Here is a 13,170-nt window from a genome sequence, read left to right as displayed (position 1 = left end):
GAATTTATCGTTGACTCTGCACTCAAATACAGTTAGTGATAAGTGACAAAAATATGCTAATTTATAAATTTGAGACCTGTGTTCACTGATTGAAAAGCAAAAATTGCACGTCTAACGAAGTTATTCATTCAATTCCTATTCGTCCGTTTCTCATCATACGGGTTACAAATTTTTGTTTAAAGCGATGCAACCCACAATTTTGTAATAATACTGGCAAATAATAATCCTAACAACATTCGTGGCTTGACGTTTTCGTCGAGCTATAACTCTGAGTGAGAAAATTTGTGCAAAGCGCGGTGTCTTATGTATTCTATTTTCACATCAAAAGAATCGTCAAAGGTAAACGTCTCCAGAAGCAAGATGTACCTGAAGTCCAGACCGATCAACCGATTAGTCAGAAACTCGATTCACTGCTGACACATATTGAGATTCTGTGATAAATATTTGAAGAATTATTGGAACTTAGGTAACTTGAAGCTTTGCAATTAAGCTCGATCGAAAAAAACTTCAGGTACATAAAGCGAGACCATATGGAACATAGCGACGTGGAAAATGACGAAATAACAAGGTATGCCGTGCCAATTATAAATGATCTTCCGGTACGTAAAGCCCATAACGCTTTGAACACGTGGAACGAGCAATATTATTCTGGCAAAAAAATTTCAGAAAAGAACTATTACTGTTTGGTTACAGCACTACGGAAAATCCTTGGATACTGCTTCAATTTATATAAGACAATAAGTGAAATTGATGGTATGAATGATGATGTGAAAAACTTACAAATCAGTCTTAATGGTTGTGGACTACATTAAGTTAGTTTGTTGAGCTGCTGAGCCTCTGATGAGGCTAGACGCATACCTAATGGTTTCGAAGGATAAAATTATTCGTGGGGCAGAAAATTTGCAAAAATTGCAAATCAAGTAAGCTCCCTCAGAGGCCCGAGGGTGGCAAACTCTTAGATTTGCTGGCTCCAAGGGCGCATTTATCTATCCTGGGTATAGAGAGGAAAATTCTTCATTTTTTATAAAGACCCGTCAAATAATACCAACTCGGAATTTTTCATTTGGTCCCTAGTTCTTTATTGTTCGTGTTGATTATTCGACATAAACTAATTGCTAATAGCTTCATAGTAAGCACCTTTTAAACTTCATCATTTCCTTGCATTTATATATTTGACATTACAGGTTTCACTATGGATACGTCTTTTGAATAGCGTATAATTGAAAACTTGTAAAATTTCTTAAAATTCCATTATCCAATTTGTGGCGTTCGCCTCAAGATTCAACGTGTTCATGCAACCTAATCATGCATTCCTTTTTTTCACACAGTTACACTATTAGTGTCGAGAGAATTTTACGTTTATTGGCCACTTTGTTTCAATGTTTCATTTCACTGTTTAGCGAACTGTGGTAGCCATTTGCTAACTTTATACTAAAGAATGAAACGTACAAGTTCGTTGAATAGAAATAGTTACTGTGCTTCCTTGTACAACCTGGGCAGTTTGAACAGCCAAATGATCGCGTGTTGTTCCTTTCTATCCAATTCAAACTTATATACACTGAGTAAAATATAGCACCGATTTCTCGAATGTACCATTGAATCTGCGTGTTTCCATCACTTCGAATGAATTTCGTATGATAGGATCAGAACAAGCTTAGGTACGGTACTGACGAAGGTGTGTAGACACGCGCGGATGCCGCAGTACATGTAATGGAGAAGAAATCATTTCAAAGCAGGTTGGCACAGCTGTTCCCTGTAGCGAGGAGTGGATAAGACATGTTTACGTTCACGATATTACCGTGAATTGGTCGTTGAACAAGAACGAGCGGGAGGCATATAACTTATACCCACCAGGATGATGTATGTATACCTCGAGGAACTCGATGTTCTCTCACGGCTTTCAATCATGCTATGCTTCCCGGTGATAAAGTGCGTGTACTGTTGTTTGAAACATCAAATTTATAGATGGATTGAGATACATGGTAGGCGATACGTACCCGGTTGCCAAAAGACCCGCTTCACTGTCCGCCGCATGCATTTTGAAGCGAGAGTATCGTTCAATCTTCTGTTTCGGTTAATCTGGCTTCCTCTAAATCACTGTAACTATTTGTGAGTGGCATAAGGCTCAGACGGCTCCGGGGAATTTCCGAGGCTGTAGACGAGCTCGGAACTTGAAGGAGAATTCGTTAAACACAAGAGGCGCAGCGTGGTGTGCGTGCGAGTCTGAACGTCAACATAGATTTAAACCCTTATGGTAATCCTCCGGCGGCCCTCACCTTTTCTCTTCCCTCGAAGCGCCGCTCCTCACCTCTCTCATCTCCTATCGCCACTTTTCGCCCGGCTGCCATTTCTCTCTCCGATTACCGTAATGGCTCCCCACGGACAGTTGTGGAACTGACGAATGGCCAGCTAGCTCAGTTTGCCTTTGAGTTTAGTCCAATAAAATTCAACCGACGTTCTCTCTCCCGGGCTCTGCTGTTGCCTACTCCTCTTACAATCCCTCTGCGCCCTTTCCCCACCCCCTCATCTTCCGACCCCATGGCACTCCTTCGATTCCATCCAACCAACCACCCACCCACCATTTGTCTCTTCCAACTTCCATCCAAGATCGACTTGACGAGATGGTTTCCGCGGGGTGGCAAAGCCACTGCATCGCCCCGTCACTTGACTAAGAGGAATCCTGAGAAACCAACGCAGAAACGGAGAGGCGACGCGCGTCAACCGAATTCAATCCGCGAATACACCGCCTGCGCACTGATCGGAAATGCAATTCGCTGTGTTTTATCTCAGCTTTTATGGAACAGGCAAACTACATTGCTATATTTAGTTCATTCTTTGATCGGTTGTGCTAATTAATATTGATAACACACACCAGGCAAATGTTTATGGGTAATTGTATTTGCATTGAAATATGTCTATTCCGTATCCGTCGCAGCTGCAAGATAACAATTATGGCCACAGTTTTCAAATGAGGTTTTGTATTACACCAATAGTAGCCAGATTGGTTCACCATTCACAAATGATGGTTTCTGTTCGTTTCAATTAATGATCCAGTAGCAGATCACTCCGGTATAATTCTAATATCCGCATGGTGAATAGTTTTTTTGGTGTTTTGTAGAATGAATTATAGCGTAACATTATTGATTGAACGGATTAAACGAAAATTTTATGGCATTATCGTTTTTTTAGTGGATGCATGCTCTTCATGCATGTAACGTAATACCTGCTTCATTCTACATTCTGCAATGATAATCGCTGACACAGTGGCAAACAACGCTGATTTAATATAAGGTAATTAAATCAACTGAAAGCTGGCCTCTCTTCATTTAGGTTACGAGCTTGGAGCTTGTAACGCGCAATGCGTTTAACAGAAAGCGACGGAGAGTGAGATGAGAGAGGGAGAGCGGATGCATGCAGAGAGTGCAAAACCGTGGTTTGCCAATACATACGTGCGTTTTGTATACCGTATGGATTATATCAAGAATTATATACGTTTCGTGAGTACGAGATACATCGTACGGAGCTCGATTTAATCCAATGAATTCCAAAGGACTGAACAAGCGAGAACGCCGGCAAATTTCAACTTGGTGACCGAAATGATGTAGACTGGACGGAACGAAACTGAATGGAACCCCCTCGGTAAAAATGAATTATTCATTCGTGTAGGTACATCGCTTGGAAAAAGTTGCTATATACGTACCATGCCATCGAGATAACGACCTTATCGCACCCCGAAGCTCAAATCTGAAGGACTCCTCCTGAGCACAAGTGCGTCTGTAGCAGATGATTCGTTGATACCGAAGTTTTACCGTGGCCGGCAATACACCCAGTTTCACACAGCTTGACTCGCATTTCCAAGGACGTAAAAAAAAGGAGCGAAAAAGATTTTACTCCGTCAGAAGAGTTATGAGGTATAGAGACCGTCGTTAAGGAAAAAGAAAGGGAGTGAGTTTGAGAGAGAAATACGAAACCAGAAAAAAGATATCTGTAGAAGGGCTGATAGGCAGATGGCGGGAGTACTTGAAAAGAGGAGGAACCTCTTATCTGACGTGTTGTTCAACGAGCGAAAACCGAGACGAAGGGTATCAATGATCTCGAACAACGACTATCTAGAGGCACAGTTCTCCCCTCGAACCACTGGAAAAAAATCGGTGCCATGGAGGGATTGATATCAGGAGAAAGAGATGTACCAAAAGTAAATCCCATTTCCTGAACCCAACCTTCCACATGCTCAAGTTCTATAAAAAGCCATTAAAATCTATTAGGAGTCTTGCGTCACAGTCCTATTGCGATTTTTCATTGACGGAAATTCGCAGATACATATCGGTTACAATATCTGTGATGCAAAGCTTGCTCAAGGCTTGTCAGTTTCCGGTGATCGTTGATAAATGTGGATGCACGAGTCAGTTAATTTATAACCAAATAACAATAATAATAATGTTAATAATAATAATCAGCCACAGCACTCATCTAATTCAATTGCAAAAACGGAAAACGTTTCGACCAGTTGGAACTGATTATTCCATTCGCGTCAGTTTTATACAGCTGAAGCATGAACAATAAATAAGGTGCCTTATACCACTTGAGGGCATTCTTCGTACTCTCTATGGCCGGCATTTCCTCTAACGAGTGTTGTTATTCCACTCATGATTGCCTACTATTTTGTTCGACTATGTTTTGTGCTACGAATACACGTCGTCTAACAATCAAATGATTATAATTTTGTCGCGAGTAAACTTGTTCATTTGCAGATTATATAGGATCTTGGCTGAGACCCATGATCAGCAAATGGTATTGAGGACTAAACTGATACGCACATGGTTCAACGATAATTGTTGAAAAGTTTTCTAGCTTTGTTGCTAGAAGAGTTCGAGATTTTTCCCAATTTCAGAGAGTTTGTGCAAGTCTCATAATATTAGATTAAGGAACAGCAATCCACTAATGTAACAAAGTAAAAGCTACACCTCCCAATATGAGGTAATATAGTTGCGAGTTCGTGTCACCTCTTGAATTCTATTTTCTGTACATGCAGCGTGAGACTGAAGTGATGCTCACGCTTGTGGTCGTTCCGATTGTAACCCGCCGGGTCTTACAATCTGCGCACATCTTTCTTCCTCTTCGACGGAAACTGACGGGATTTTATGTACTCCACTCGACTTATCTTGTCGTTCAAGAGACACTCTTACGGTGGTGAAGCATGTAGACGATCAACTGCAAGCCCAGCTTTAACATGTACGCAAGTTACTTGCCAAAGCCCTTGCCGCATGCGGATTGGTTGTTTGCCATTTGTTACTTACGGTATCGTCTTAGAAAGCCAATTGGTGAAACAAGAACATCCTCTGCGTTCTGTTACTATTCATGGTTAATTCTTAATACGTTCCCTACGATTAACTAGGTCCTTAACAGTGGGTGAACTGGTGAATTTTTTTATGCTCAGAAAATTAAATTATGCCTTTATTAAAATGATTTTATTGTGACCAACGAGAAAAATTTTGTTCATACAGTGTGGTAGATAAAAAGGTCTCAAAATCTACCCATGATACTCTTATCCATGCAGCTCGTCGTAAAGAAGGCAAAAAATCAAGTGATGTTAACAACGAAACATACCTTCCAATGATTTTTCTGGATGCATAAAAGAAATGAGCATGTCTTCGGCTAATGCAGTCACAAATGAAACTATAATGCATGTTGAAGAATATGGTATGGATTATGAGTCGAATCTTCGCGTTAATGATGCAACGAAATCCAACACCGATTGACACATTATCATTTTTCTGTAATGAAACAGCAACTGAATCGGATATTTAAATGAAAATCATCGTTAAGACACCTCAAAAAATTGTAAGACTTATGGCCAGTGATATTTTGTTTTATTTTTTGAAAAGGGTCTTCAATGATTCCTTACACCAATATAACGTGGTAAATCGTAAAGTTTTTTTTTTTTTTTTTTTTGCCTAAACTACAGTATTTATCGTTCAGTCAAACACTTCGTTTCGTCCTTCTGCTAATCATTTGTGAACGGAAACAGCTTGAATTTGTTGAATTTTTGAAACTGTAAAATACTAAGTCAGGAAGATTTGCCTATATATGGAAGTTCTTACTTTGTCTCTGTTCCGATTCCGGAATGTTGTTTTATTTTGCAACCTTACCCTGTATTTTGTGTACAGATCAAAGGAACACTACTGGTCATGGGCACTATTATTTGCACATGTATTTCGCTTGAACACTTTCCTGTGTGTTTCATAGGACCCTTCATGTATTCATTGATTATCAAAGCTGTGAAGAACATTTTGGATTCAAAGGTTTCGATGTCAGATTCACCTAAGCTGCATCATAAGGGTTCCCGATTCACGCCCGCAACTTCTTAAATATTCATAGCATGCGACGGTCTCGATGGGATCGAGGACTGCAGAATCAGAGCGAAAGCACGCATGGAATTAGTAACAACGTGCAGGATCTCTGATGAGTAGGATCAAGCTCAGGCAATAATTATTGTTAGCACCCTTGCGTAAGAGATGAGATCTATCAGCATAATAACGTTCAGTCACAATTATTATACAGGTGTTGATGCTGCTGATTGGGCTTATCAGAGATTACAGCATCCAACCTGGCATTACTCGATTCTTCGATTATAATTCCAAGGCTGAGACCCTGCGCTGTTTGGTCGTTCGATTATGTCGCATAAATTAATTTCAGCATCGGAAAAATTCATTTTCATTATGGTTCCTGAACCTGTTATATTATGCTTCCTTCTCAGAACCAATCAACACATATACCTGTCGAATCCTAAAAGTTTCAGCAGACAATACAATCGTGCCTGCAACATCATAGACCTACGTACCTCAATCGATAGGGACATCGTGATGGACGGTTGCAGATACCAAAAGTCTATCAATAGAGTCGACTGCCTTACGGGTAATCCGAAATTGATGCCAGTAAAGAAATTTCCTTTTGCACGATGTTACTAATAGTTCGAATAGTGTTTATAAAAGCACGCAATGATTCTCGTTTTTGGCTGCCATATACGTAATTTTTCAAATTGTTCAAAAATTGAAACTCCAGAAAACGCAGGAAGGATGTTCTATCCCCTTAATTACGTAACAAACAAACGGCAGGGGGGGGAGGTTTACAAACTTCATGACGTCACATCTAATCTAAAACAAGAATGCAACTGAACATGGCCACGGGTGAAATGATAGTTATATAAGTATCTTATTATTTTGAAGTTTAGGATTGTTTGTGTTTACCGAGGTAATTACACTTCTTTGGCACGCGTGGCCCTATTCGAGACATTCACGCGCCGACATGTCGGTCGCCTTTAATATTTATGCATCGAAAGACCGATGAGGCCTTCACTCGACGCTTACTTTCGCTCCATGATAGTCGTTTTGTTTTTCTGTGTTTTTCGTGTTCAAAAAACAATATTTTACAATAAACAATGCTTTATGGTTGGACGAAGAAGTGTTGACACTTCCCATTTTTCCATCACCATTCAAAAAAATGAAGTGGGTACTGTATCAAAAGTGAATAATGTAAAGGAATGGTCTAGGAAAAATTGGAAAATCTATTGCATTGACACAGGATGATTAATTTTTTTTAGCCAAAACAAAAAATATACATTTTTTTCTATTGATGTAGTAGTAGCTATCTGTTACCTGAGATCGTACAAATTGTTGCTTTACTTGGAAATAGTAAAGAATCATAATAATATTAGAAGTGCTGTTTTAATCAAGTTCTAAGTTCAAAATTGCTAAACGAGTTACGTCCCCACAGGGAACGGGGTGAGGGGGTAGAAATTATAAAACTTGTATGACGTAATTCACGGATGACCCCTTATGGTCAGGCAGCACATTTTGGCCCGTCGCGTCAGTCAAAAGCTTGTCACATATATGTATACTAATATTTGTAGATTGAAATAACAGTAAATGTCAACTGCAGATCACACATGCGGACTTCAATTACGACTTTTACAGAATTTTGATTAATGGATGTGTAACAAATGAAATATGAATGCGTGCCTAATTACATTCGATGTCTTATGGTACACGCCCACTAGATGGATCGAACTTGAATCACGGACAATGATGTGGCGCAAAAAGTATCGGGAATGCTACTTACTTCATCACAATACCTACGTATAGTTTTTCGCTCAGTCATGAAATGATGCTGAAGCTATTGCCTGCTGAAACCCAACAACCAAAAGTTTTTGCATGTAATGATTTTATTAGCGTACCGACTCGAAGGAATCAATTACTCTTTGAATCCTTACATTTTTACCCTCCTGCATTCTGCAGCATCGGATATTCTTTAGGAATAACACGGAGATGCTTTTAGCTCATTTAAACGGGCACTTCATTCATCTAAAATGAATCAAAATTTGACTGATATGATATTATTTCAATTTGATCATATCATTGAGATCGTGAATTTGTTAAATTGTACTAGGTACTCTTGTTTACATGCTTCGAGAGGCGGAGTGCCAATACTTTTTTATGATTGCACACGTTAACACTCTCTAGTATCGAAACCATTTTTTAAATTTTGCCATCAGGGTTTTTATGTTTGGTTGCAATCAGATTATTTATCGCAGGTAAACCATAGCGCGTACATCATGCTTTATACAGAAATAATAGATGGAAATGACTTGCAATGATTCTTTTGTCAAAACACAATATTCAGCTACAGTGTCCATATCTTTATGACAGAGAAGATTTTCTCATGTTAGGTATAGAGCAAGTGATTTCAAGGTATGGAAATTGATTAAACTTTCTGCCACGGGGTATAACGTATTAAGACTTTACCAACAGTTTCCGAGCTTGAAAGTAATTAATACCCACTATAGATCCTACACGTATCCTGAACGGATTGAATAGCATTTACAAATGTTACAGAAGCCAGTACCTATACTATTACTTGAAATAGTGTATTGCTCAACACTTGCAAGTTGGCAATTAAATAATTTTCTACAATACATTTTTGTTCACAAAATGTCTACGATGATTAAATTAGTATTGGTATTATAACTTATTTTCGCATGAAGACCCTCACAACTTAAACACTGGAGATGACGAAGTACTTCCGAAAAATCTAAAGTGTAGGGTCGGGACTTGAAACGAAAATAATCTAGTTCCAACACTTGCTTTGAAAGTTTGATTTTCGAAGCCTGTGGAGCATGCTTAAAGCATCCCATTGTCGAACAGTGCGGTAAAACAACATTGACGCATGCGTATCATCGGAATGCTGTACTTTACACACTAGGGGTTTTGTAGCGTTTAAAAAACGCTTTTGTGTGTTTAAAAAAACTCAATTTTACGCAGTGTGTTATTGACCGCAAATTCTCAACCCCAAGTTTACGCGATATTAGTGGCACCTTCGTTACCTCTCAAATCAAACTTTCTCTCACAGATGTTGCAAAGAATATTGTGTGTCACATGTGCAGGTGCGCAATATCGCAAGCTTCAGAAATCGCAAAATTTCCGCACTTGTGACACACGATATGCTACTCTTGAATAACACTGATACCCGGTAGTGGGTTTCTATTGCTAGATTGTGATCCAAGGTTTGAGGCACATCGTCGTATCTGGGTATATACGAGAAATCGGCTTCACTCCCGCTGTTAATCAATATATTGGGCGGCCGCAACTGCGATATACTTATGCTCGTAACTTTGTCAGCGCTATTCCGTAACTGGAAACGCTTTTCATCGGCCGTTCTGCAGTTTGCTCGAATTGTTCACTCGGTTCAAAAGAATCGTATCGATTCTTGCACCTCGTTTTGCGCTTCTGCATTCTATATGCCTATACCATGCGAGTAAACAGACCATATCTCTTCACGCTATAGTTTGCCGACCAGATGAAAACCAGTTTAAGCAAGTTGCGATGGTCTCACTCGGAAGCTCGGTATGTATACACAGTTGCAGACTTGAAATGGCATGGTCAAGTATGTCAGAAGAAATAAGTTTTTCATAAAAATGTTTCAGATCAAAGCTTTAAGGTTTGAGTGGGGCGTGACATGGCGTAGAAGATATCAGGTCACCTTTAATTTTCTGATAAGAAGCTCATTGTCTTTATTGAATAAAATCGTAGTTAGCTTTCTGGTAAATCCGACTATGAATAGCTTTCGTAATCAGTGTCAATGTCTCAGAACTTACGGCACTTTTGAAACCACAGAGGATTCGGACTAGACTTGATAAGCAACGTCCATAAATCTACCTGCAGTCTATTGGACGGACGGCCTTCTCGAGTTAAGAAATAAGGTCATAAGTGGTTAATTCATTTCAAGCTCATAACTCTTGACTCAAAATTTCGTGCAACTCTGATTATTTCAAACCGGAAATTAACCGAATTTTTTTAAATAAGGTTAAGACGACCCACGAACAGTACTTTCTGGATAAATCAAATAACTTTACACGTGAACTGTATGAAACTTGACTCTCAGCACTAATCAATGGTGATTATAGCGCAGTAGAGAAATTCAAATCACCGAATTGGACTCAAACGTACTTTCACTCGAGAGTATTAGAAGATAATTGCGAAATAAAGTCTTTGCGGATTCATTTGATAGCCAACTCGAGTCATATATCGTAAAGGTAATAGGTTTTCTATCGAGAAATCTGAGGCAAGCTCAACCTCTCCTTACTGCATTCACGGCAAAAAATTTATTGAACTATTGAATCTCCCCCTGTGAACCTAATACTTTTCTCTGAAATATTCTTCTACGAAACCTATATTCCCCTAGATAATTCCAGTTAAAATAAAATGTATCCAGCGTACGTATATACTGCGTACATGCCTCGACCTGAGGGAGTCTTGTGCGATCGATTATTTTGTGCATTTTATGCTTCTGAAGAAACTATGTGATATTCATTGAGGAAGAAGGCTTGCTTCGTAGAGTTATTCAATTTGTGGAAAAAAGAAAGTAATCAGGAACGCCTTAGAGGACTAGGTAGTTCGAATAATTTTACACCGAAAAACATTTACAATTCTGAATTGGCGATGACACGTCTACGAAATAATAATTTCATGATGCAAAATATAAGAATAAATTACTATAAATAATTAACCGAGTGAATTCTTGGTGTTCAATCAAACAATAGGAGATTTCGCGACGATTCTATAGACTTTTTTCGATTTGACGAAATATTGAACGAAACATATTTGACAGTTGCTATTGCACAGTTTCACAACCGTCAGAACAAAGGTGAACAATGATTAAGAGTTTGTGGAGCAAAATCTACGTATTCATTTTCTATCCAAAACAGATCAATTTTAAAGTTGTGAAATATCGATTGTTTGTAAAATTTTCGTTGTATTAATAAAAAAATTTTTTCGGCAATTTGATAAAATTGGGATCACGTTTGATAGTCCGGTGTTTAGGAAATCGAGAGGAATGTGGAATCGAACTTGGGTTCGAATTTCAAGGAGTCCTAGATTCAGTATAAAATTTTGTGATTTGAAGGTTCTTTCAAGTATTATCAAATTTTCTTATAATTCCATATACACCGAAAACACAATGTTGACATTAGTAACGTTAATACAAGAAAAATCTGAAAAATTTTACTATTTCATAGATTTGAAATGACTTTGGAATAGTTGATTTTACAAATTCTGAGCATAATTCGCTTTATTACCGTCAACTGAATTCCAGACAATTCCCAGGTTTTGAAATAACGCATTTCTTCAACATGCATCGTTACATTAATGCTACGAAGGTCAACTTTATCAAGACATTCTCTTCAACCTTGCTGCTGCAAATCTCCAATTGTGGGACGAATATAGATTGATTCGAGACTGGGTTATCCATTTAGAAGACCCTTGTCAGTCACTGTTTGATGAATTTATCTGTAGTCAGCAGATAAGCCACGGTTCTCAATAATATTAGTTCGTTAATTCTCTGTCAATAGCAAGTGGATAATTCTACGTTCTATTATTGAATACGTCCGTGAGCTGGAATTTTATGAAGTTACGCTACATAATCATAAATGGCCAACAGGAATTCACAATGAGAGAGACGACTGTTTGAGGAAATTTAAGCCACCTAAGATTTTGCTTACTTCTACGTAATTCAGGTACAGATTTGTACACTCTGGAACTAATGTTGCTCAAGTAATCTGTAATCTTGTTCGTTTTTAAGAAATTATTTCGTTTTATTCGACCTGAAAAAAACATTTCGGACTCAATGAAACTGCTAATTATGAATGTGAATTACTGAACAATATCAGATTGAACAAGGTTTCAATAATTTTATGACATGATCTACTACTATATAGTAATAACGAGCAGTTACCGTATGTTGAAAAAAAAAATTTCAGGTCAAAGTTAAACTATTTTGAACAATCAAAGAATCGCTGTCAGTGAATTTCCTCTTTCTCTCTCTATTAATAAAATGATTCTGATAAAAAGTGAGTGAATATTATTGAATTAAGAATAAATTATATTATGATGTCAGTTTTCTCGAACTATCTTGTCAATTTAGTATCGTAATATTGATATTCGATAATAGTATCAACAAGATGTTGTGTAGAGAGAGAGAGAGAGAGAGAGAGAGTTCTAGTCATTTCAGCACTTTTAAAAGTAGAGAGAAACGTCAATAAATTGTAAAAAAAATCACGAAAAGCGCACAACTTGATCTGTACCGTTTGATCAGTGACTTGACTCGAATCTATACCGTTACGAAGCCGTTCAATACGCCACAGTATTGAAAAGACACAAGAACCCACGGTACAGTGTACAGTTTGTGCAATCAGGTTAAAACTAACAGAGACACTCACCTTGATTCGACTGCCATGACGATGAGGTTCCGTCGTCCAAGTTGCCGGCCCAGAGAAGATTGCTGACGTTGATTCAAAGCCGCGGCTTACGACGGGCGTAAAAAAGAAGTATAAAAATAAAGTAAAGAATAAAAAAATATGATACAACACACGTGGCCTGCGCTAGACCATTTCGGTCTTGTGACGAATTTATTCTCGCGTTAATTCAACGGAACAAAGATGAAGAAGTCCGGTCGCGAGGCTGCGGTCTAAAAACAATGATTTTGTTGGGTCCCGGTACCTTAGCAACGGTACAAACTACCGACGTAAACGGCCGTTTGAGGCGCTACGGAACCTGCGTCGGGGAACGCAAAGCGATGATGCGATGCGGCGTCGCAGCGCAGCGCTCAACGCGCAAACTC

The 13,170-nt window shown here is 38.6% G+C and overlaps 1 protein-coding gene across 1 annotated transcript in view; it reads right to left on the bottom strand.

The window, feature by feature from the left end:
- The window catches only part of LOC124416590 (putative aminopeptidase W07G4.4), a 35,196-nt gene extending 22,026 nt beyond the window's left edge, over nucleotides 1–13,170 (bottom strand). The window contains exon 1 of the mRNA XM_046897796.1: nucleotides 12,770–13,170. Coding sequence (XP_046753752.1) covers nucleotides 12,770–12,786 — 17 coding nt within the window. The 5' untranslated portion in view covers nucleotides 12,787–13,170. The remainder of the gene's footprint in view (nucleotides 1–12,769) is intronic.

Source organism: Diprion similis, chromosome 2 (genome assembly GCF_021155765.1).
Source record: "Diprion similis isolate iyDipSimi1 chromosome 2, iyDipSimi1.1, whole genome shotgun sequence".
Lineage (NCBI taxonomy): Eukaryota > Metazoa > Arthropoda > Insecta > Hymenoptera > Diprionidae > Diprion > Diprion similis.
Note: the sequence above shows the minus strand (reverse complement) of the source record. Positions and strands in the feature narration are given on the sequence as shown.